Raw genomic sequence first — 20,641 nt, 5'->3', positions numbered from 1 at the left:
GTACTCTGAGCTGTAGACATTCACTCGTCCACACATAGATGATTACCACAAATAATATATTGCTTCAGGTTTCTGTCGTCCTCCCTTCTCATTGGGACGGCGAGCAAAAAACAGGATGCACCTACAAGCTCCAGTAGAAGAGAAGGCATCGTTTACCAAAACACCATACCGCAGTGTGGTACTGATTTTTTCTGGGCACAAATTAACCTTCCGAGGTGCCAACAAGGTCTACATGTATCTCCGCCGAAATAAACACAAACAGAAGCCTGAAGTAAACAGAAACACTCACACCAGTTTGAATCTGCACAAACCTGACAATAACTCTCTCTTTCTCTCTTCCTCAATCTACCAACCCAAGAAGATATCAAACTGAGCCTTTGAAATACCCCTTATTATACTCATAAAACAAATTCCTCTTCAATAACCATGGCCGCATCATGCAAGGCCCAAAGAAACAAGCCTGTAAAGGAGCAGAGCTACAGCTCCTCCTCCACCATGTACGACCGACCGGAGAGCATGCCAAGTCTTGGAAAGCTCCTCCATGAGGCAGAGCAAGAGTTGGTCACGAGGGAGCACGTTTATCTCAAAGTGCCGCTGCAGCTTTATCTCAAATACATGACACGCCACAGTCCTAACCTTTTGACTCCCGCGGCCTCTCTGTCCTCCAGCGACCGCCGCAACCATGGTTCAACAAGGCACAGCACCGAGTCGAAGAGTACCGAGTCGAAAAGCACCGAGTCGAAGAGTACCGAGACGGAGGTGGATTCCATTTATGTAATGTATGCCGAAGAGCAGCCAGCAGCAAATACCAGCAATAAAATCGAGCCGACACCATCAGTGACAAGAAAAAGCGCTGGTTCAGGAAAGACGGAGCCAGAAGTGGATTCCATGTACTCACAATATCCCGCCAGCTTCTTGAAAAATGGACGCAGAGACGTACTTCACCCGCGGCCCTCGGCTACCACCAAATGCCTCAAGAACTCGTACAACGATACCGTTTCAGAGTACACAGATCAGGACCTCGACTCCATATACTCTACGTACTCCCAAGATCTTGGTTCGACGCAGGCAAGCGAGACCAGCGACGGCTTGAGACCGGCACCCCTGGCCATCAGAAAGAAGCCGGGATTTAAAAGTCTTCCCATCCATATCAAAAAGAGAATATGGATGGAAGCCATGCCCAGCAAGCTCTTGCTGGCGCCCAAGTACTGGCTCAGGGGCTTTGCGACTCGACTCAAACCTCCAGCTATTGCCAACTTCAACGCAGAGGTCAAGGAGGCAATAGAAGAGATGGGAGGCTTCTATCGTTTGGCCCGCCCACGCCCTAAAATCGACGGAAGAAATCCGTAAGCCTTCCTCCTTTATCACGCCCTGCCCCATTCTAGAGTACTCCGAGATGATGCTGTGCACCCGTATGTCTCGAGATTGCTACTCAGAGCACACGAGTCCGGACATATTCATATAATTCAAAGCACTAACATCAAGCCTCACAGTATCTTCTACCCACCGCTGACCTGGTTCAGCCCAGACCGGGATTTCCTCTACTTTCCCTGTCGGCCGAAAAGGTCATTGGCGTACACACCGTGACCAAGCACGTCGTCATGGAGAGTTTCGAGCATCTCAAGCCATTGCAGTTGCACCATCGCCTGCAGCGCCTGAGCGATCGAGAAATCTTTCCCGATCTGCAAACCATCCGCATCGCGTCGGGAGTCATCTGCGCCGATGGGGACTGGACCGCGGAAATGGTCGACAGCTTCTTTGGTCCCGAGTACCTCGTACTCGTCGACCTGCGGGACACAGACGCCATCAACCGTATCGCCCATAAGCTGCTCGACTTTGTTCACGAGAACGGAGGTCCCACCGTCAAGTGGTATCGCAAGTTCACCACCCTGACGCGTCTCTTCCAATACGCGGCCCACTGGGAGGACCTCGAATTCGTCTTTGGCGAGGCTTGGTTGAACGCCACTTGGAAGCTACCCTATACCAAAATCATGTGGCCCAAGCAGGGCTGGCGGGAAGAGGTGGTACCCTCGACCTTGCTCGAACACCCACAGACAAAGCATCGCTTCAAGTATGCTGTCATTGATGATAGCGAGGATTTCAGAAGTCTCGACTCTCAAGGTCAATGGGACCGAACCTCGCCATACGCTCGTGAGATTCTAAAGAATATGCCCGCCGTGTCGCCCGTCTTCGTCTTTGTGCGACCGGAGAACCTAGAGTCTCTCTCGCGCAGCACGACATCAAAGAGAAATTCGGACCGTAGTTGACGAAACTGCCCACCAAGAGTTCGCAAACATGACGATTGGCTCGCACTTTGATATGGTTTTGATGGCCAAGCTTCACTGAGAGTAGACTATACTGGGCAAATTGGAGGAGAAACATTGTTGGTTGTACAAAAGGGGCGTTGAAAAAGGGATTTTGCACTTACAATTGCGGGGCATTCTTCAAAGCATCATGATTTATGAGCACTTGGTTTAACGGTTCACATACTCATCTTTTCGGGGGCAAGCATTCATATTGCCTGGTGGATACATACGGGAATGGGCGTTTTGGCATGGATAACTGGGAAGAAAAGCATTGCGGTCCTTGGTTAACATGTATTGGTTATGGATATCTGTGTTGATTTAAATCGATGTCTTGGTTCCGGGTCTACACCTTATCAGTCTTCCTATACCGTACGTGAATGACACCAGTAATGAGTTATTGAGTTCAGTTCCCCAGTAACAAATCACTTTGCTTTCCGTTGGTCTTTGCCGTGTGTGAATTTCCAGAATATTGGCCACAAACCGCTTATACGCTTGACTTTCTATGGTTTCCCTCTTTATGAGAAGTCCTCTTCCTCGGCCACAATCATGTTCTTTACCCGAACCAAGATCTCAGTCTTCCACTTATCCAACTTGGACATCTGATCAAACTGGAACAACCGATCGGTAAATTCCTCTTGGTTGCCAGCCTTGACGGCTTCAGTGAGGTCCACCAACAGCTGGTGCTCACGAGTCTGGGTAAAGGTCGGGTCCATATCACGGTACTTCTCCAAAGCCCGGTCGGTCGCAACCAAATCCTGTGTAGCCAGGTGGCAGATGCCAGCCTTGAGGAAGTAGTCCTTGACACTGTATCGCATAAGGTTGTTGCTAACACTAGCAGTCGCAACCTTTTCGTAGTTTCCGATGGCCTTGTAGTAGTCGGCGTCAAGGGCGGCAATATCAGCGACCTTGAGCCAGAGTTTGTTCGCAAGACTACAATTACGGTCAGACATTGAATTCATGCTTTGAAATCAAAAGCCAAGGGTATGTTGAGTATTACGTACGCTGCAGCGTTATCGCTCTCGTACCAGCCCGCAGCCAGTTCATAGGCCTCAAGGGCGCGCTTGATATCGCCAATCTGTGTCTCGAGTACCTCTGCTAGGTTCTCCTTGTGCTGAGCAGCACGGCGGAAGTTTCCCTTCTTGCAGTATTGCTGAATCGAGAAGTCAAGACACCGCACGGCATCCTCGGGCGACTCTTGCTTGTAGACCTTGAATGCATCGACGTAGGTGTTGGCAGCGTCATCGGGCTCTTTCAGACTGCTGGGGGTCAGAATCTCCCACAAGAATCTCACCTGGTCCAATCACTCACTTGTTGATCTGCACGCTGGCAGCCTTCTCGAAAGCCTGGCCTGCTTCCCTGTCTTCACACTCATAAAGTCAGCCATCGGTTGTTGCAAGAGGCTGGCCGTACAAAACGACATTCGATGGGACCTGAATGGTGTCCCTGAATCGTGAGACGGTGCGAGTATTACGTACTCATCTTCTGCACCCTGAAGGCATTTGCTGCTTCAATATAGGTATCTGCCGCAGTCATGTACTTCTCCTCCCTGCCGCCGAAGAAACTGAATCCTCCCGAGGCGGAAGACAGTGCCTTGTCTGCCTGTACTGCGCATCAGCATCCTGTCGCGGGGGGCATCTGGCGGGGTATCATTGCCGACCTTCTGAAGCAGAGCGCGGGGATCTCCTGCCATGGTGACGACGGCGTTATTTCGTTTCGAGGGATGTGCTTTCGTTTGATGGAAAATAATCGAGGTTTGGGGTATCAAATGCTGCGCGCAAGTTGCAAATTCGTCTGCGTGTCAGTTGGAATGGCGTTGATCAGTGTTGCATGCGTCAGCTATTGCTCTGGGCCACTTTGGTCACGGTCGCGGAAACAACCGCCTAAAACATGCGCCTAGGAGCTATGACGCTGCTGCGCCTTGCTTCATGTCAGGCTTCCAGCAGTTCCTGGTACTTGGACCCCGAATCTGCTCCGCAGCGTGGGGGCTAAAGTACAGGGTACTGAGGTAATGGGCCAATTGCAGAACAAACCAAGGTAGTCCATACTTTGATCCAAGCAGTCGAATCTCGTGAAGCTCTTCAAACTATCGCCAACCATACTTCAACTTCCAAATAACCAAATTACATATCGCCCCAAACTGCCATTGCGCGAAACAAACACAAGGCTTATATAGCCCATTGACTACAAATACCTCGAAACGCTTCTTGACCAAGCCCCTACACGGTCGGGCCTCTCACGACGGCGCAACGGACTTTTCCTGGCTGCATTCAAACCACCAAAAGCCAGTCATCATGTCCATTACGATATGCAGCCAATGCCGAACAGCCCTGCGGCTACAACGAGGCACAAGCCGGCGAGCCATACAACCGGCCATACGGCAACAAAACTTGTCAACTTTCTCTTCTCCGTCCAAATCACTCTTCGAGGCGCAGTGCCAGAGTAAATCACGACCCTTCTCAACCACCTCGGCGCGGCGCATATTCGCCCCAGATCAGTCGCGCGATCCCTCGCCAGAAGAGATTCTCGCTAAGCCGACGTGGTCCGTTCGCTCCCTATTGCCGCCATCGTCTTCCAATTCCTCCTCCTCGCCAGCAGTGCAGACAGCAGAAGAAGAAGAAGAAATCACACCCCAAACCCTCCGACACCTCCTCCGCCTCTCGGCCCTTCCTCCTCCCGCCACGGAAGCCGAGGAATCGCAGCTCCTCGGCACACTAAGGGCGCAGCTACATTTTGTGCGCAGTATTCAGTCCATTGACACGACTGGTGTCCAGCCTTTAGTCTCAATTCGCGACGAAACGACCGCTGGTGTGAGTGAGCAGACCGTCGGATTAGCGGACCTCGAGGGCGCTCTCGCCGCCGAAGATGTGGTCGGCCATGCCAAGCGGCCGAGGAGGCGACGGACAAGATCTGGCCAACAGATTGAAGGCGTCGAGGACTGGGATGTGCTCAAAGGTGCAAGCGAAAAGGTTGGAAGATACTTTGTGGTCAGAAGCGGACCTGGGAAATGAGCACACCAGTAGTGGATCAGACATATCCAAAGGGGCTACCTGCAGTAATTCCATATCGATTCCAACACAATATACCCAGGCATGGAGCCTTCATATGATTATGGACAGGACAGAGTTCCACTCACAAACTTGGTCAGCAAATTATAAAGATATGTCACGGTGAAGTATTTCATCGATGGTCTCGCGTGTTCCACTGCAGAATTATGTTTCAACCTAAGGGTTTCTACCAAATTGCAGATGGAAGTGTCAAAACAATGCACATGAGCTAGGTCTTTACAACTACCAAGCTCGGGGTATATCCATGCCGTGTATCTCATCTCTGGGTGTCTGGTGTCTATACTTCGTTTCCTTTCTTTTCTCTCCGCCTTTTTTTCTTCTTCTTCTTTCGTCGTATCTTTCTTCCCTGACTGATTTCCCCTGGTCAATTATGGCGACTGGATATGAATAACAATCCTCCAAAAGCAAATCTTCATTTTGATGTAACTGTCAGGAGGCCACCCATGAACGACCATGCGGACCACTAGTGAATACTCTACAAGGTGGTGCAGGTATGTCGTATTCGGTGGTTTTGAATAAGAAACTGCAGAGACGGACAGACTCATGATCTGATGAGGATTCGCATGACCTCTATCCACGCTTTCGGCCCTTGCCAGAACGCTTCTTACGGCTCTTTGAACCGCCGGCGGGAGTGCGGCCAGTCTCGTCTCGACCATTGACAGGTCTGACATTCTCCTTGTCATCGTTCTGCTGAGTGTCGCCAAGACTGATTCCTACCTGGCCTTTAGTATCAGTCTCCTAGACCTTCAATCCTTTATTTGCCACTGTGGTGGTAGTCTTTGTGTAGGCTGTCTCAGCCTTCTGCTCCTGCTCGACGCAGCTAGCAGCCATCTTCCTTGAGAATGCGGCACGAAGCTCATCGCGCTTCTTCTCTTCGCTGATCATCTTGTCAAGTTCAGCGAATTGTTCTTGTCCCTGCTTGGCGCGGACATCCTCCCAACCGAGTCTCTGAAGGATTGGGCCAACCAAATATCTGTAGCGGCTGTGCGCAGTGAGAATGTTCGAGACATCGTAATTCTGGACACCATTGACGCCAACAATCTCCTCCAAGCCTGCGATGCCGGCGGTAAAGTTGCACAGGCGCATGGCAAAGGCCATCATGATGTCCTTCTTGCTGTACACGTTGACAAGTCGACCAGTTACGATGCTTCGAGCCGCAGCCCAGGACTGAGTGTTAGACGGACTGGGACATCCCATCAGGACAGCATTCTCAACAAGACCAAAGCTGCGCTTTTCTGATAGCGTCATAAGAGCAACCCAGATTGCACGGGCACCAGCACCATAACCAATGAGGGTCACGGGGCGATGACCGCCAATGTTTCCCAAGATCATATCAGCCAGGACCAGACCGCACTTTTCCGCGCGGGCCATGGAGACTGCCCATGGGTTATCAATCATCTTACAACAGCGGATCATGGCGGCGGGCCACTTCAGAGTATTGATAGACTCGGAAACTAGTCGAAGGTTAGTCACTATACACCACGGAGTTGATGAAAGGCACATACTATTTCCAGTGCTGTCTTGTTTTGCCTCGGTCCAACCAGGAGCCTTGAGTACATTATCGAGAGCGGCTCCTGTCTTAAGAAGTGCCTCCGTTTCCCACTGAAGACTGTACACCTCATTCAGATCACCAAGACACTTCCAGGGGTTCTTGCAATCGTCACCATCAGGGATGTTTGGGTCAAAGAAACCGGTCACGCCAATGGTGAGGCGAAGTCGACGGTCATCTGCGGGAACATCGAAAGGATCATTCATGGCGGTTCGATCTTTTTGACCGTGAACTGGAATCAGACCAAAGTCTTGGATGTCTTTTGCGTACGATTCCGTCATCTTGGCAGTTGCGCGCGAGCCATACAAGCCGAACAGAGTTCCAACGACGACGGGACTTTCTGCCATGCCTTGGAGCATGGTGGTGGCAGCAGCGGGACCAACGCCAAAGCCACCAAAGACCGTACTAAGTCCTGCAGAGACGAGAGGTGCCGCCAGCCCGCCCACGGTCTCGCCGTTGACGGCATTGGGCGGCCTGATATTAGGGGCATTTAGAGAAGCATTGACCGAGGCACTGGGATCTTGCGGCTGCAGCTGCTTCAGGTGATTGCGACGGAAACGATTCTTGCCCTCTTCGAGACGTCGCGCCTGGAGCTCCTCCGGGGTGATACAATCAACGATCTTGGCCAGTGCCTTGCCGATGCGGTTCTCGTCATCGGTAAGGACGTGCAAAGGGATTGACAGGGAGGTTGCCAGGTGGCACAGGAGCGCACGACTGTAGCTACAGTAGTTATCCAGACCGAGCAAGATCAGTGCAACGCAGTGCAAGATACAAGCACGCTTCTCTTTGGGTTGGTTGCTCAAGGGGGTGCTGTGAGGAGAGAACAAACGAATGCTGATGGTGTCGAACTCGGTAGTGGATGTTGAAGAAACGTCTGAACAGAATCATACCGTCAGTATATTGATTCATCATGTGAAGAAAATGGTTTAAGATGGCCGAGCTATGGCAATCACGGGTCTCACAAGAAGTACTTACTATTGCCTTGGACATGTGATGGAGCACTCGGATAACCATGTTGTGACCTTCCTTTGAAACTGCCCGGAAATCCGCCGCCAGAGCCACGTCGGATGCCTGAAACTTGGCCAACATGGCCAGCTTGCGACTCGAAAGAAAGCTGAGGCTGAATGACGTTGCCCTCTCTACCTCCCTTTCTGATGAGGACGCTGTCCATACGCTTGGCAACGTTAGCTCTAAATTTTCCGAAGTGAGCGAGCGAATCGCGCTTCAGCTCAGTAATCTGACTACGCATAATCTCCTCTTCAGTCTTGGTGCCGTACATCTCAACAGCATCTCCGAAGGATTTGGGCAGCTTCAGGGGAAGCATATCCGCGTGGATACCAACTGGGAGATTAGGCGGCGTTGGGCTGTTGGAACTCTTAGGTTTGTTTCCCGCATTGGTGGCCTTGATATCATCGGTAGTCATTCCAGGGGGGAGGAAGACTTGAGGCTTGGGCCATTTCGTCTTTGTTTTCTTATCGACGATAGCAGTTGTGCTAGTGGGCACCGGAGTATTGAACCCAGCCTTGTTCTCCTTGTTTTCATCATTTGAGGTAGCAGCATTGCCGTCCTTGGGTGCTTCAATCTCGGGAATGAGAGGCTTGTTGCCGTACAGGTGGGCATACTTTGGGCTGTAAGGGTTCGGAATGGAAACGAACATGGCCGGCATTGGCGTAGGGCCGGTAATGCGCGGCTCAGCTGCACTCTTGTGCTTATTGGCCACTCCCATATCTTCCCAGAGCTCCTTAAGCGATTTATTCATGCCCTCTAGGATGATTGTGATGAGCCTTGCAAGTTGCTTGTACTGCTCAATGCTCAGCACATCGGTCAGATCTGGCCGAGGGGGCGGCGGGCCGCGGAGGCCGCTCTTGCTGTTGTACATCTGACCCATCTCATCAGTCAGATCGGTAATGTTTGGGTCGAGTGTATCGTCGACGGATGTGTGAGGGGATGTCGATATGGGAGAGCTGGTCAAGTCTGGGGCAAAGTCCTGAGCCCGCGGTTTGGGGATGGACATGGGCAGAGTCACATCCTGCCCAGCCTGCTGCTGCGGCTGCTTAGTATCGTCCATTTTCGAGACGCAATGGGAAAGTAGAATCGGCGAGTGGAATAACCAGGCGTTTCAAGAGGAAGGTCCAATGCACGGCAAGCTCTTTGCAGAAAAGCACTGCGACAGGAGAGACTGAGGGAAGCCACGATTTGGATTCCAAGGCTGTTGAAAAGTTCTGTTAAACACTTTGTCAGCCAGAAACATCAAATTTTGATGTCTGCAACTTGTATTTGTTGAATTCCCTTTTTGTGCTGTTGATATTTACACTTACCTGTGTTCATCGAGCTGTGGGATTGGTAAATGCCATGGCAGCAAGCGCAGACGATTCCAGCAATTCGTATCGTGTCGCGCTGAGACTCAAGCGGATGTTTATCGTTGTCGAATTGTGGCGAATCGACACCTCGGATAGAATAAAATGCAAGGACGGCAAACAAAAGATGCTCTTGTTACAAAGCACAAGTGTCTGTGAGGGATGCCTAGCCACGATCATTAGCAAATGAATGACGCTATGGCAATGGAAGTTCCCCGACCTTTTTGCAATGTTCTCAAGACATGTGTTGTGTCAAGTGTCACAACAAACGGGCACTGCTCAGGTTCACAGAGTTCTTGTTCAAATTCGTTTTTGACAATGGGCAGATCTTCCGACCAGGCTCGTTGTCAGTGGTGCGCAAAAACAGCAAAGGTCGTTTGTACAGCTTGTTCACAACCCCACCGGAAGTTTTATTTACTTCGTTTTGGTGATCGGATCCAGTACTCAGTGAGGCTGCACCGAAGCTGCTGGTTGCCGTGCCGGCCGTTTGTTACTGTAAGACAATGCAGTCATTCACCTCTACAGGGGGCCTATCGATTGTCGTCAGACGGGTGTACACGGGAACACTGCACAAACGGCGCGTATTGCCTTGTTCATCCATTAGTGGAATTGATGTAATAGAAAATGAAATTGGATTCCTGGGGCAATTGACTGGGGCTTGAATTCAACTTGCTTTTGTCATATTGACAGCAAAGCAATGGCCAATTAACATTTGACAATTCTATAACATCTTGCCATTTTAGGCGTTTGCATGGGTCAGCTGGGGTCATGTATCTACGATAGTAATGTAGTGTCTCCACGCCATATCTTTCTTGTGTGCTACATCGATGCCACGGCTGGAACAAATGACCAGGCATTCCACATGAACTTTTTTTCTAAAAGATCACAATCATAATGACCTCTTTATCAACTCGTGTTGCATATTAAAAATAGGTGCATTCTCTCAGAATACTAATGCTGTCCTTTCTAATAAAGTACGTCATTTGACGTATAATTACAACTTTGTGTGACCGCCAAAGACATCACATCCTTCTGTGAATTCTTTTTGTCCTTCACTTTACTTTAAAACTTTTTTGCGTCTCAGTCTCACACTTGAGAACAAATGAATACGTCTTTGGAGAGAGTAAGTGGCCGCTCATAATGAAACTCTATTATGATCAAGTCTGTCTGTCCATTTGATGGCGCCTGCTACCAGCAGCCTCGTAGTTAAATCCCCCCATGGCCTAGGTATCAGTTTCCAGGAGGTACCATCCTCCACTGCAGGTGGAATGAGTAACAACTCGTCGATCCCGTCGCTCCCAAACCACCACTCTGACTGGCCGGGATGCCCGAGGCCAAGAAAGTCGCAATATCACCACCCGTGAGTCGAATTGGGTCGTTCGAGTCTTGTGGATCGCTGATGTTGACCTCAAAGCGGCAGCCATCATTTGAGACGATGGCGTGCCATGTGTTTTGCTGGTATGTCGTGAGGATATAGTCCTTGTTGTTGGCCGTCAGGTCCGACTGCAGCGTGGAGCATGAAGATATCCATCCGTCGGGCTTGCTGACCAGGGTGAGAGTACTGGCCGTGCTGGACTCGCAGAATGGTGATGTTGCTCCCGAGAGAGCCCAACCGCAGCAGCCACCATCACAGCTGATGACGCCAATGTTGTCGATAAAGGTACAGGCTGGCCCGGATGATCGCGAGACTAGTAGAGGACTTGCAGAACACAGGACTGCGAACTGAACCCAGGCAAGGGCGATGCTGGAAGAGAAGTACATATTGAACGGTTTGGTAGTGTTTGCAGCCACGGAAAGAGATGTTGTTCTTGTGACTCGTGGCAGTGCTGAGGTGGAACGAAAGAGCGTTTGACTTCAGGGGTATGGAAACAGCATTTATATATTAGACTATCACCTGGAAGTGATTCGCAATATGGCCCTATTCATCCAGTTGTAAGATTCCTAATCCAGTTGGTAAAAAATCCTAATCACCTTCCCCTAGCACTCGTGACTAGACCACTCCACTGCAATTCGTTCCTTGCACGGGATGCGCATCACATCACTAACAAACATCGGGTCACTTTCTGGCCCTCCTACTCGTGAACAGAGACTGTGATGAAAATGCCGGGCCATTTCACCCAGCACGCCAATGAGATTCTGCAAAGCTAGTCCCAAATGTCTAGAATGGGCGGTTAATTCTAACCCCGGAACTCTTGACGGACCAATCACGAGGCTGCGTCCTAGGGTGGATTGCCCAATCAGGAGATGTGACGTGAGATCTTGTCGGTCTTTGCTCCTTTCGAGAAGGGGCCGTGTTGATCACAAACCATATAACAGCCCTGGATGGTCGAGCTGACCTGGTCCAGCAACCGAAACCCAAGGGGAACCCTGGTGACAGTTATTTGTACACCGTCCGTCCCGCATAATGCAGGTTGGCCGATCGGTCTCCTTGGCACGCCAAACCTTTCTTTTGACTGCGTATCTACTTGATGTGCACGTATGTTCAAAGTCATGGCCATTAGAGATCGCGGATGCATTGCAATGCCATTTGGATACGTCATTGCTTACGAGCATCGTGGAAGCCAACCGTTGCGTTCTCAGAGACGAATAAGCCACTGCGGACCGGCGTGCTACATTGTGACCATGTTTCTAGATTGTGCGAACGCCCTCTGACAATCTTGTGCGACCAAATAACTTTTTCATGGGTGTGTGCGACCAACATAATCCAGGGATCGCCAACATCGGTAATGAAGCAAGGCGTGTCCGTCTGCATGACCCCAAGCCTCGGGCCGCATGCTCATCCCCCCACTCAGTGCCTAGGTGGGTATATCAGGAATGAAAACATAGTGAATCAATTTTCTGATGGTTGGTAGGTAAGATTGATTTGAACCAACCAAGATAATACAGCACATTGCATTCTCCATGACCAAAGTACCTGGTTTCTGGTACCTGCATACTTCTTTCCCTCAATGAGCCAACGGACAATTCTTTGCGTTGGTGCTAAAGGATTTGTAAACTTGTGGAATATCATGACCGAGAAGGCACATGAACATAAGCCATAAGACGCCACCGACGCCTGGAGGATCCGTCGCATTGTGAGCTAGATACTCTCTACCATGCCACTGGACATGGTCTATGCTTCGGTTAACTGCTCCTTTTCCATTTGTCTTGGCGGTCTCACGATTAATCAGGTACGTCAAGCAGAATGATGCCAGCCATGGTCCACCAGCCCTAATTCCATAATATTATTCTCTTGCATAGCGCCAAAGACGCCTTCGAATTTATACACGCTCTTACCCACTGTGTAATGCCAGTGGTGATTTGAGTATCCCATACATCATCCTGATCTCGTGACCCATACTCCGCATTTTCGCTTGCATAATCATGTTGGCAAGTTGAAATTATTTACAAATAACTGACGGATTCCCATCAACGAGCAAAGACTTTGACTGTGCCGTCGCCGCCTGAGCTAACGACCCAACGTCCGTCATTACTCCAGACCACGGAACAGACGCCTTCACCTCTCATGATGCGGTGAGTCGTGATTTCCTGCGTGCAGCTACGCTTCTCGAGACTCCAAAATCGAAGGCTGGCATCATGGCCAGCCGAGACCAACTCTCTGCCGTCAGGTGAAAGTGATAGAGCCGAGATGGCGGCGGGGTGGGCCAGCATATTATATGTACATTGACCTAGACAATTGTGAGTATTTCCGTACGCTCGCAGGTGAGCAATATTAACTTACCACTGTTTGCATCGAAGAAACGGACATAGCGATCCTCATGGCCGCTGATAATTACACCTTCGATGCCACTTCCCGCGCCAAGACCACCACCCGTAGGCCCTGCTCCCCCTGACGGCGCATTAGCGTCCTCATCACCCAAGCCCGGACCTGAACTCTGTTCAAGGCCGGCAGTTGTAGCGACAACAGCGTTGACACTGGTTCCTGGGGTGCCGTCAAATGTTTCCAAGCTAGCCATTGTGCCAATCTCTTCGCCAGTCTTTGTGTCGTAAATGATGATAGCTGCGTCTGAATAAGATACTACAAATGCCTCCCCATTGTTCGAAAGTGGAGTGATGCACGTTGGGCTAGCCTTTGATCCGTTGGCCCGCTTGATATCATGAACAAGTGTAGAATGGAAAGGTGTGCTAGATGTCATATTGGGCTGGGGTGTGTTTGGGAATTGTGAGCCAGAGCTCATCGAGTTGCCACGACCTCTGCTTCCCGTAGCGCGACGACCAGTAGATGGCTGCGGAGATGTTAGCTGCGGCGGAGCGCTGACAGTCCAGACCTTGACAGCACCATCTGCAGAGCCGGATGCAAGCAAAATGCGATCTGGACTGCCATACGAGCTGGTTTGACCAAAGACGGCACCGAGTGTTGCGGGAAGTACGCAGACAGCCCAGACAGCATCCGTGTGCCCATCGATAGTTGCCTTGGGATCAACCCGGCCACGCTCCCACACTCGAATGGAAGCATCCTGGCCACCTGAAAAGATCCAGCCATCACCCTGTGCTCTTCCTCCAGTTGAGAAATTCGGCGACGGAGACCAAGAAGTCAGACACAAGACGGCGCCATTGTGGCCTCGATGCGTAAAGTCTGCGGGCACATCGAGGTCTGATGCGCTTGTGCTCATGTGAGCTGGGTTCTCTCGTGGGATGTGAAAGCGCTTGATGAGGCCGTCATCACCTGCTGTGCAAATTTCAGGTTCTCCGGGGCTGCCGCCACCAGAGAATATTACTGTCCGGACTGTGTTGAGATGACCGCGTAGACCGTACCGAAGCTTGAAGTTGCCACTATCTGATTTGTGTGACAGGGAGTTGAGAGACAGTTCCTGGTCTAGACTCCTCCTGCGTGACAGCGAGGTCTTCCTTCTGTGTGAGTTTGCACCTCTGTTGGGTGACTTTGGTGGATTTTCAGCAGCGGGAAAGACGTCCGTGTCAGGTCGATGTGAAGACAGATTCTGGAGCGGTTGGGAAGATGCAGCTTCAGGGAAAGCCCCCTCTCCAAAATCCCAACCATCAGGTTCGCCTAGAGCACGTTTTTCCGTTTCCTCAACCGCGGTCTGTCGTGGATATTCATTGGTGTGGTTGGTCTTGATGGGTACATCGTCACGACTTGTAAGGGCGACTCCTACGGGAGCTTGCCAGTCCGGGTTGGTGTTATTGTATGTGACCGAAGGGTTTTCGTTAGCGCGGACCATGGGTGCAGACTGCAACTCTTGAACATTCTGTCGCGCAAGGCCGGGGATCTGGGACTGCTGCATTGGCGCAGCATGGTTTGGTTGAGATCGAAGCCCGGGATCTTTGACGTGATTTTGGTTCAGATGGAGTGCTCGGAAGGCTGCGTCGAGAGGTTGCATCCCTCCAGGTACGCCGTACTCGCCATCACGCACGTCGTCAAGCATCGGAAGCGGAGGAGAGTCTCTCGGCGGGATGGGGTTTGCAGGAGTAATCATGAGGTACATGAACTCGTTCTGGCACTGGTCGAGGAAAGTTCTCAGTTGTTCGCGGTCTTCCTCCTCCTGGCCACGTTCTCCGATAAGACCTTCGAGGCCAGCGATATCTTCTTTCGGCTTCTCGTTGGAGGCTATGAATTATCAGTATGGCTTAGTGAGGGCCGAAGCAAAGAATCAACTCACATTGGAGCTTCTCTGCGATCAAAGCTGCACGATCGACTTTGGGAGGAGGCTGTTTCACAGCGTGCTCGTCAACTGATCCGGCATCGGAGCCTTGTGACTTGCGCGTGATCTGGGTGGTCTGATCTTTGACCTTCTTCTCCAAGATTCCAACATATCTCCTCAGAGCCTTCTGGGTTGCATCTGCTCTCCTAGCTGAGCCCTCAAGGGCAGCGATGCGGCCCTTCATCTCTTGACGCTCGATCTCCCAGGCATTCCTGTCCCGCTCGTGCCGATGCCACTCGGTCTGGAGGAAGCGCATAACACCTTGTAGGGTATATTCAGTGGCATGGGGTTGGTTGAGGCCATTTGCAGGCAAACCTCCAAGGTCTTGACCACCAAGATTACCCATATTGCCACCACCCATCGCAGAGACCTGTTGCCAGCTCATAGCTGTGAACCTGGCTCTGCTATGCTACCAGCGACTGGCTATTCCTGGCGTACGAAGGACAGTAATCAGCCTTCCACTCTGCCGTCTTCACCGTTGTGTTGCGATAAACAATCGGTTCGACATGCGCGTCCGTCTGGCTCAAAGGATGAAAGCAATGCACAATATTCGAGTCGTGTGCGCAATCAATTGCATCCGCAGATTCAACGAGGCGAGGGGTGTTGGTGTCGAAGCTCGATTAGATAGCTTTGCAACTCGACGGCTTTGTTGTGCCGTTGTGGAAAAAAGTCGAAGGACAATAAAATTATTAAAAGAATTGGCCGCGGTGGCTGAGGTGGAAGGAAGTTGGGAATCGCTCGGCAACGTCTTTTCAGGCTTGGCGACAATGGGATGGATCGTAGCAGGGTCGTGTGTCGAGGTCGTGTCTATTAAATCGCAAAATAAGAATGCAACAGCAGAAGTGGTGAAGGACAGACAGCGAAGGAGAAAGGCCACCTTTCCCGACTATGACACAATACTGATCCTCCTTTGATGATGGTGGATTCACTGAAGACGTTCGTGGCTTTCGCGGACCTCGACCGATGGACGTGACGACTTAAGCTCCAAATGGATGATTTGGCGCCAAATGTGCACGAGCCAATGAGAACAGCAAACGAGCAGCGAGGCTATCACCTCAGGCATCAACTTCGACCTTGTCCAGACTCAGGGGGTAAGAGAGAATGGGAAAAGCTCGGACCTGCATCGCTATTGCTGCAAAACTGGACCATGGGGCACAACGGGGGTGTGAGTTGGGTGATAGTTGGTGGGTGGGCACAGACCATTTCCGCTCAACGGGCACCTGTTTGCCTGTCCAGTGACAGCATTTTGCCATTTGTCAGTCGGCAGTCTGCCGCGGTTGGAGCATCAACGGGACCATGATTAATCCGACAGTTCCAAGCCAATGAATAGCTACACATTTGTTTGACCAGAATCGCAACGTATCGGCCATGTCTTCCGCGTCATAGAAATGCAATAGAAAATCGCCTCAGAAACGTGCAAACGGCTTTCCATGCTAGAAACATTCAAATAGACTACAGCTGTGCATGCCTACACCTTAAAACTGTGCAAACCCAGTCTCTAACGGAGTCAAAGACGTGAGGTCGAGGGAGTGGAACCCCCACTCGACCAATCAGATCCGTTTTGATCATAATCGCCAATTGGAGGCGGCCACTACTATTCCCGAACCCAGCACTTTCTTGCCGTTGAAAGAGAGACGTCAACACTCTGCAAGAGCTCTCAATCGGCCGCCACAGCCTTCGTTGCTGCCCTTTCTCCCCTCTACATCGTCTAATTCCGTCGGGACGACACGATGCTGCGACACTCTCTGGCTCGTTCGGCTTGGCGGTCCAGCAGGCATGCCGCCAATGCCACGAGAGCCTTTTCCGCGACTGCTCAGCGACCCGCCGAGGTCGAGCTGACCATTGGTTCGTCAACACTTGGGATCTCGCGGTGTGATGATGGCTGACGATTTCTGTAGATGGAAAGAAGGTCTCGATTGAAGGTAGGACGACGTGGCGACCTCCGGGCGTGATGGTGTGGCTGACCGAGATACAGCTGGTTCCGCCTTGATTCAGGCTTGCGAGAAGGCCGGATCAACCGTCCCTAGGTATTTCATCACTCGTAGTTGCATTGACTCGAAATAGAAGCTAATAGGTTGCGTGTAGATACTGTTACCATGAGTACGATCCCGCACTCTTCCGACTTCGACACGATCACGAACAAGCGCGCTGACAAATGGCTCAGGAAACTAATGATTGCGGGAAACTGCCGTATGTGCCTGGTCGAGGTTGAGAGAGCACCCAAGCCCGTAGCATCTTGCGCATGGCCCGTACAGCCCGGTATGGTCGTCAAGACCAACTCTCCGCTCACCCACAAGGCCCGCGAGGGTGTGATGGAGTTCTTATTAGCAAATCACCCCCTCGACTGCCCTATCTGCGACCAGGGTGGTGAGTGTGATCTTCAGGACCAGTCGATGCGATACGGTGGCGACAGAGGACGATTCCACGAGGTTGGTGGCAAGCGTGCCGTGGAGGACAAGAACATTGGACCTCTCATCAAGACATCCATGAACAGATGTATCCACTGCACGAGATGTATCCGATTCGCAAACGACGTTGCTGGTGCTCCCGAGATGGGTTCTTTCGGCCGTGGAAACGACATTCAAATTGGTACCTACCTCGAGAAGAACCTCGACTCTGAGATGTCCGGAAACGTCATCGATCTGTGCCCTGTTGGTGCCCTTACTTCGAAGCCTTACGCATTTCGTGCCAGACCTTGGGAGTTGAAGAAGACCGAGTCCATTGACGTCCACGATGGTCTGGGTTCCGCCATTCGCGTGGACTCCCGAGGTCTCGAGGTTATGCGCGTTATTCCCCGATTGAACGACGACGTCAACGAGGAGTGGATCAACGACAAGACCCGATTCGCCTGCGATGGTCTCAAGACCCAGAGACTGACCATGCCCTTGGTTCGACGTGACGGCAAGTTTGAGCCCGCTTCGTGGGAGCAGGCCTTGACCGACATCTCCGTCGCTTACCGTGCTCTGCAGCCCGGTGAGAACGAGTTCAAGGCTATCGCTGGTGCTTTGACCGACGTTGAGTCTCTGGTCGTCATGAAGGAACTGGCCAACAAGCTGGGCTCCGAGAACGTAACCATTGATGTACCTGCTGGCAACGGTCCCGTTCCTCACGGTGTTGATGTTCGTTCCAACTACCTTTTCAACTCCCTCATCTGGGGCGTTGAGGACGTTGATGCCCTGCTCCTGGTTGGCACTAACCCCCGCCACGAGGCTGCCGGTCTGAACGCCCGTATTCGCAAGCAATGGCTCCGATCTGACCTCGAGATTGGCGTCGTTGGTGAGCAGTTCGACTCGACCTTCGAAGTCGAGCACCTTGGTACTGATTTCGCTGCCCTCAAGAAGGCTCTCGCCGGCCCCTTCGGCAAGAAGCTCCAGGCAGCCAAGAAGCCCATGATTATTGTTGGTTCCGGTGTTACTGACCACCCTGACGCCAAGGCTTTCTACGAGCTCATTGGTGGTTTCGTCGACAAGAACGCTGCAAACTTCCTGACCCCCGAGCACAACGGATACAATGTTCTCCAGAGAGAGGCTTCCCGCGCTGGTGCCTTTGAGGTTGGCTTCGTTCCTCCCTCTGCCGCTGTTGCTGAGACCAAGCCCAAGTTCGTCTGGCTGCTCGGTGCCGACGAGTTCAACGAGGCCGATATCCCCAAGGATGCCTTCGTTGTCTACCAGGGTCACCACGGTGACAAGGGCGCCCAAATTGCTGATGTCGTTCTGCCCGGTGCCGCATACACCGAGAAGGCCGGAACCTATGTCAACACCGAGGGACGTGTTCAGATGACCCGTGCTGCTACATCATTACCCGGTGCCGCCCGGACTGACTGGAAGATCATCCGCGCTGCTTCAGAGTTCCTTGGCGTTCCTCTGCCCTACGATGACGTTGCCATGGTCCGGGACAGAGCCGCAGAGATCAGCCCGGCACTTACAGTCTACGACGTTGTCGAACCCACTTCGCTGAAGCAGCTTAGCAAGGTGCAGTTGGTTGACCAGAACAAGGGCTCAAAGCCCAGCGGTGAACCCCTGAAGAAGGTTATTGAAGATTTCTATTTCACAGATGTTATCTCTAGAAGGTTAGTGGACCCCCACCCGAATCGGTGCCATTGTGGACTGGTGCTAACATTTACATAAGCTCGCCAACAATGGCAAGATGTTCGATTGCAAAGGCAACGGGCAACCCCAAGACAGATTTGATGGCACCGGGTATGACTGAGGACAAGCCCATGGGTCAGGTCGCTTACGGTGCATGAGGGGTGATACGGTATAGAGAGGACAGCGGATGAAAAGAGAAATACCACATGCGATGCGGAGCCTGCTTTTTGCTTTTCCTTTGTTTGTCAAAGGCTACACTCGCATTTGTATGTACTGTACATATAGGATGGTAACGGCGAAGTAGAGAATGAGAAAGTACATAAAAAAGTCTAGCCTTGGTCGGCTCCGGTGAAGTGAACAAAATTAAACATTATGACCATTAAATAATAGTCTGATCGATTGCTCATGGATCAAAACGTATGAATTCATGGTTCCAATCATCCCTCAATTTTTAAGAAGTGCTTATACCATTTGAAATCCCAACGAACTTGGCCCTCGATGTTAGAATTACCTGACGAGTAGTGTGCGACTTGTAAGTTTCCATTGATATTTCCTCGTCTTGAACAGCTAGTAGCCTTCCTGTCGCCACCGACAAACTGTAGTGATGTACGAGACTGAAATCCTCGAAGTACTCGTAAGGGCAACTACCTTTCCCAGTATTCGTGCTGCCCCGTTGAAGATCACATCGCTAAGGCTTGACTTGTTGCTTCAACCACCATTCAATGTGAGCTCATTGAGCTGGACAATCCCAAAAAAGAACTTCTGCTCAACATAGAGTTCCCCTCCATCTGGACTATAATATTATCGTACTGACGTAGTCAGTACCCACCGCAGATCACCTGCGTGGGTATGTAGTTCGCTCTTCAGCACCTCTCTTTTGTAGACTAGACATCAACTCAGACAACTTTCAATGCTTCCTCGATCATCTCGTCTTCAGTTCCCCCTTCACACATCGGCCCAGGTGAGAAATATACATTACACTTACCTCTGCACCATGGATATGGTCACTAAATCTAGAAGAAGGCTGTTTTGTCCTGCTATGGCAGGCCCGGCGCTAAAGATCGACCATTTAGATCTTCTGGAAAATGTTCAGGCGTCAGGTAGGAAGTAAGCAGCAGGATAATTGGTAACACCCTATGACTACGCATTGCTTCAATAGACTCATGTTATACTACTAATGGGACCAGAGGCGCAGCGTGGCCGAATGCAATAGTTTAATATGGACTGGCGATACTCTTCAGTTATGTCCCTCGTGAGGGTTAAAATTGCAGTGAAAGTGAGCTAATGTTGCTACCTTACACTGCAGTGGGAAGCTGCGGGAAATAGCAAAGCCAAGTGATTGGAGAATGATATCTTACTGGCCTTATTGGGCCAGTATGACTGCATATGCATTTGATGGGTGATGTCATGTGCTACCACCTCTACGAGATCGATTTATTTTCTGTCTTCTTTGCGTGGGTTAAAATTGCAGTGAAAAGTCAGTCGGGCGACACCTCGGTGCGAACACCTCTGCATCAGCTTTATCTCAGAAACGCATTTGGACGCCTCTTATACAATCTGTTGCACTATAGCAAAGCCAGATGATTGGAGAATAATAATATGTTAGCCTTGTTAAA

The 20,641-nt window shown here is 51.1% G+C and overlaps 7 protein-coding genes across 7 annotated transcripts; 3 read left to right on the top strand and 4 right to left on the bottom strand.

The window, feature by feature from the left end:
• Positions 1-426: 426 nt before the first annotated feature.
• PFICI_09396 (uncharacterized protein) lies at positions 427-2,267 on the top strand (the record flags this gene model as incomplete). The annotated part of the gene is made up of 2 exons (XM_007837977.1): positions 427-1,346; positions 1,529-2,267. 2 exons carry the CDS (start codon positions 427-429, stop codon positions 2,265-2,267), a joined length of 1,659 nt encoding a protein of 552 aa, XP_007836168.1.
• A 554-nt stretch (positions 2,268-2,821) lies between these two features.
• On the bottom strand, positions 2,822-3,996 carry PFICI_09395 (vesicular-fusion protein sec17; the record flags this gene model as incomplete). The annotated part of the gene is made up of 5 exons (XM_007837976.1): positions 2,822-3,236; positions 3,308-3,562; positions 3,615-3,666; positions 3,782-3,905; positions 3,964-3,996. 5 exons carry the CDS (start codon positions 3,994-3,996, stop codon positions 2,822-2,824), a joined length of 879 nt encoding a protein of 292 aa, XP_007836167.1.
• A 601-nt stretch (positions 3,997-4,597) lies between these two features.
• On the top strand, positions 4,598-5,314 carry PFICI_09394 (uncharacterized protein; the record flags this gene model as incomplete). The annotated part of the gene is made up of 1 exon (XM_007837975.1): positions 4,598-5,314. The coding sequence occupies one exon, from the start codon at positions 4,598-4,600 to the stop codon at positions 5,312-5,314; it is 717 nt and encodes a 238-aa protein (XP_007836166.1).
• Positions 5,315-5,941: 627 nt separating this feature from the next.
• On the bottom strand, positions 5,942-8,988 carry PFICI_09393 (uncharacterized protein; the record flags this gene model as incomplete). Its single annotated transcript, XM_007837974.1, has 4 exons — positions 5,942-6,088; positions 6,137-6,825; positions 6,877-7,794; positions 7,896-8,988. The coding sequence occupies 4 exons, from the start codon at positions 8,986-8,988 to the stop codon at positions 5,942-5,944; spliced, it is 2,847 nt and encodes a 948-aa protein (XP_007836165.1).
• Positions 8,989-10,507: 1,519 nt separating this feature from the next.
• Positions 10,508-11,038, bottom strand: PFICI_09392 (uncharacterized protein; the record flags this gene model as incomplete). Its single annotated transcript, XM_007837973.1, has 1 exon — positions 10,508-11,038. One exon carries the CDS (start codon positions 11,036-11,038, stop codon positions 10,508-10,510), a length of 531 nt encoding a protein of 176 aa, XP_007836164.1.
• A 1,647-nt stretch (positions 11,039-12,685) lies between these two features.
• On the bottom strand, positions 12,686-15,322 carry PFICI_09391 (uncharacterized protein; the record flags this gene model as incomplete). Its single annotated transcript, XM_007837972.1, has 3 exons — positions 12,686-12,945; positions 12,999-14,843; positions 14,896-15,322. The coding sequence occupies 3 exons, from the start codon at positions 15,320-15,322 to the stop codon at positions 12,686-12,688; spliced, it is 2,532 nt and encodes an 843-aa protein (XP_007836163.1).
• A 1,345-nt stretch (positions 15,323-16,667) lies between these two features.
• On the top strand, positions 16,668-19,183 carry PFICI_09390 (NADH-ubiquinone oxidoreductase subunit A; the record flags this gene model as incomplete). Its single annotated transcript, XM_007837971.1, has 5 exons — positions 16,668-16,782; positions 16,836-16,859; positions 16,913-16,964; positions 17,012-19,006; positions 19,066-19,183. 5 exons carry the CDS (start codon positions 16,668-16,670, stop codon positions 19,181-19,183), a joined length of 2,304 nt encoding a protein of 767 aa, XP_007836162.1.
• Between the last annotated feature and the right edge of the window lie 1,458 nt (positions 19,184-20,641).

This window comes from Pestalotiopsis fici (assembly GCF_000516985.1).
Source record: "Pestalotiopsis fici W106-1 unplaced genomic scaffold PFICI_Scf_6, whole genome shotgun sequence".
Classification (NCBI taxonomy): domain Eukaryota; kingdom Fungi; phylum Ascomycota; class Sordariomycetes; order Amphisphaeriales; family Sporocadaceae; genus Pestalotiopsis; species Pestalotiopsis fici.
This window is presented reverse-complemented; position numbering and strand designations above follow the sequence as displayed.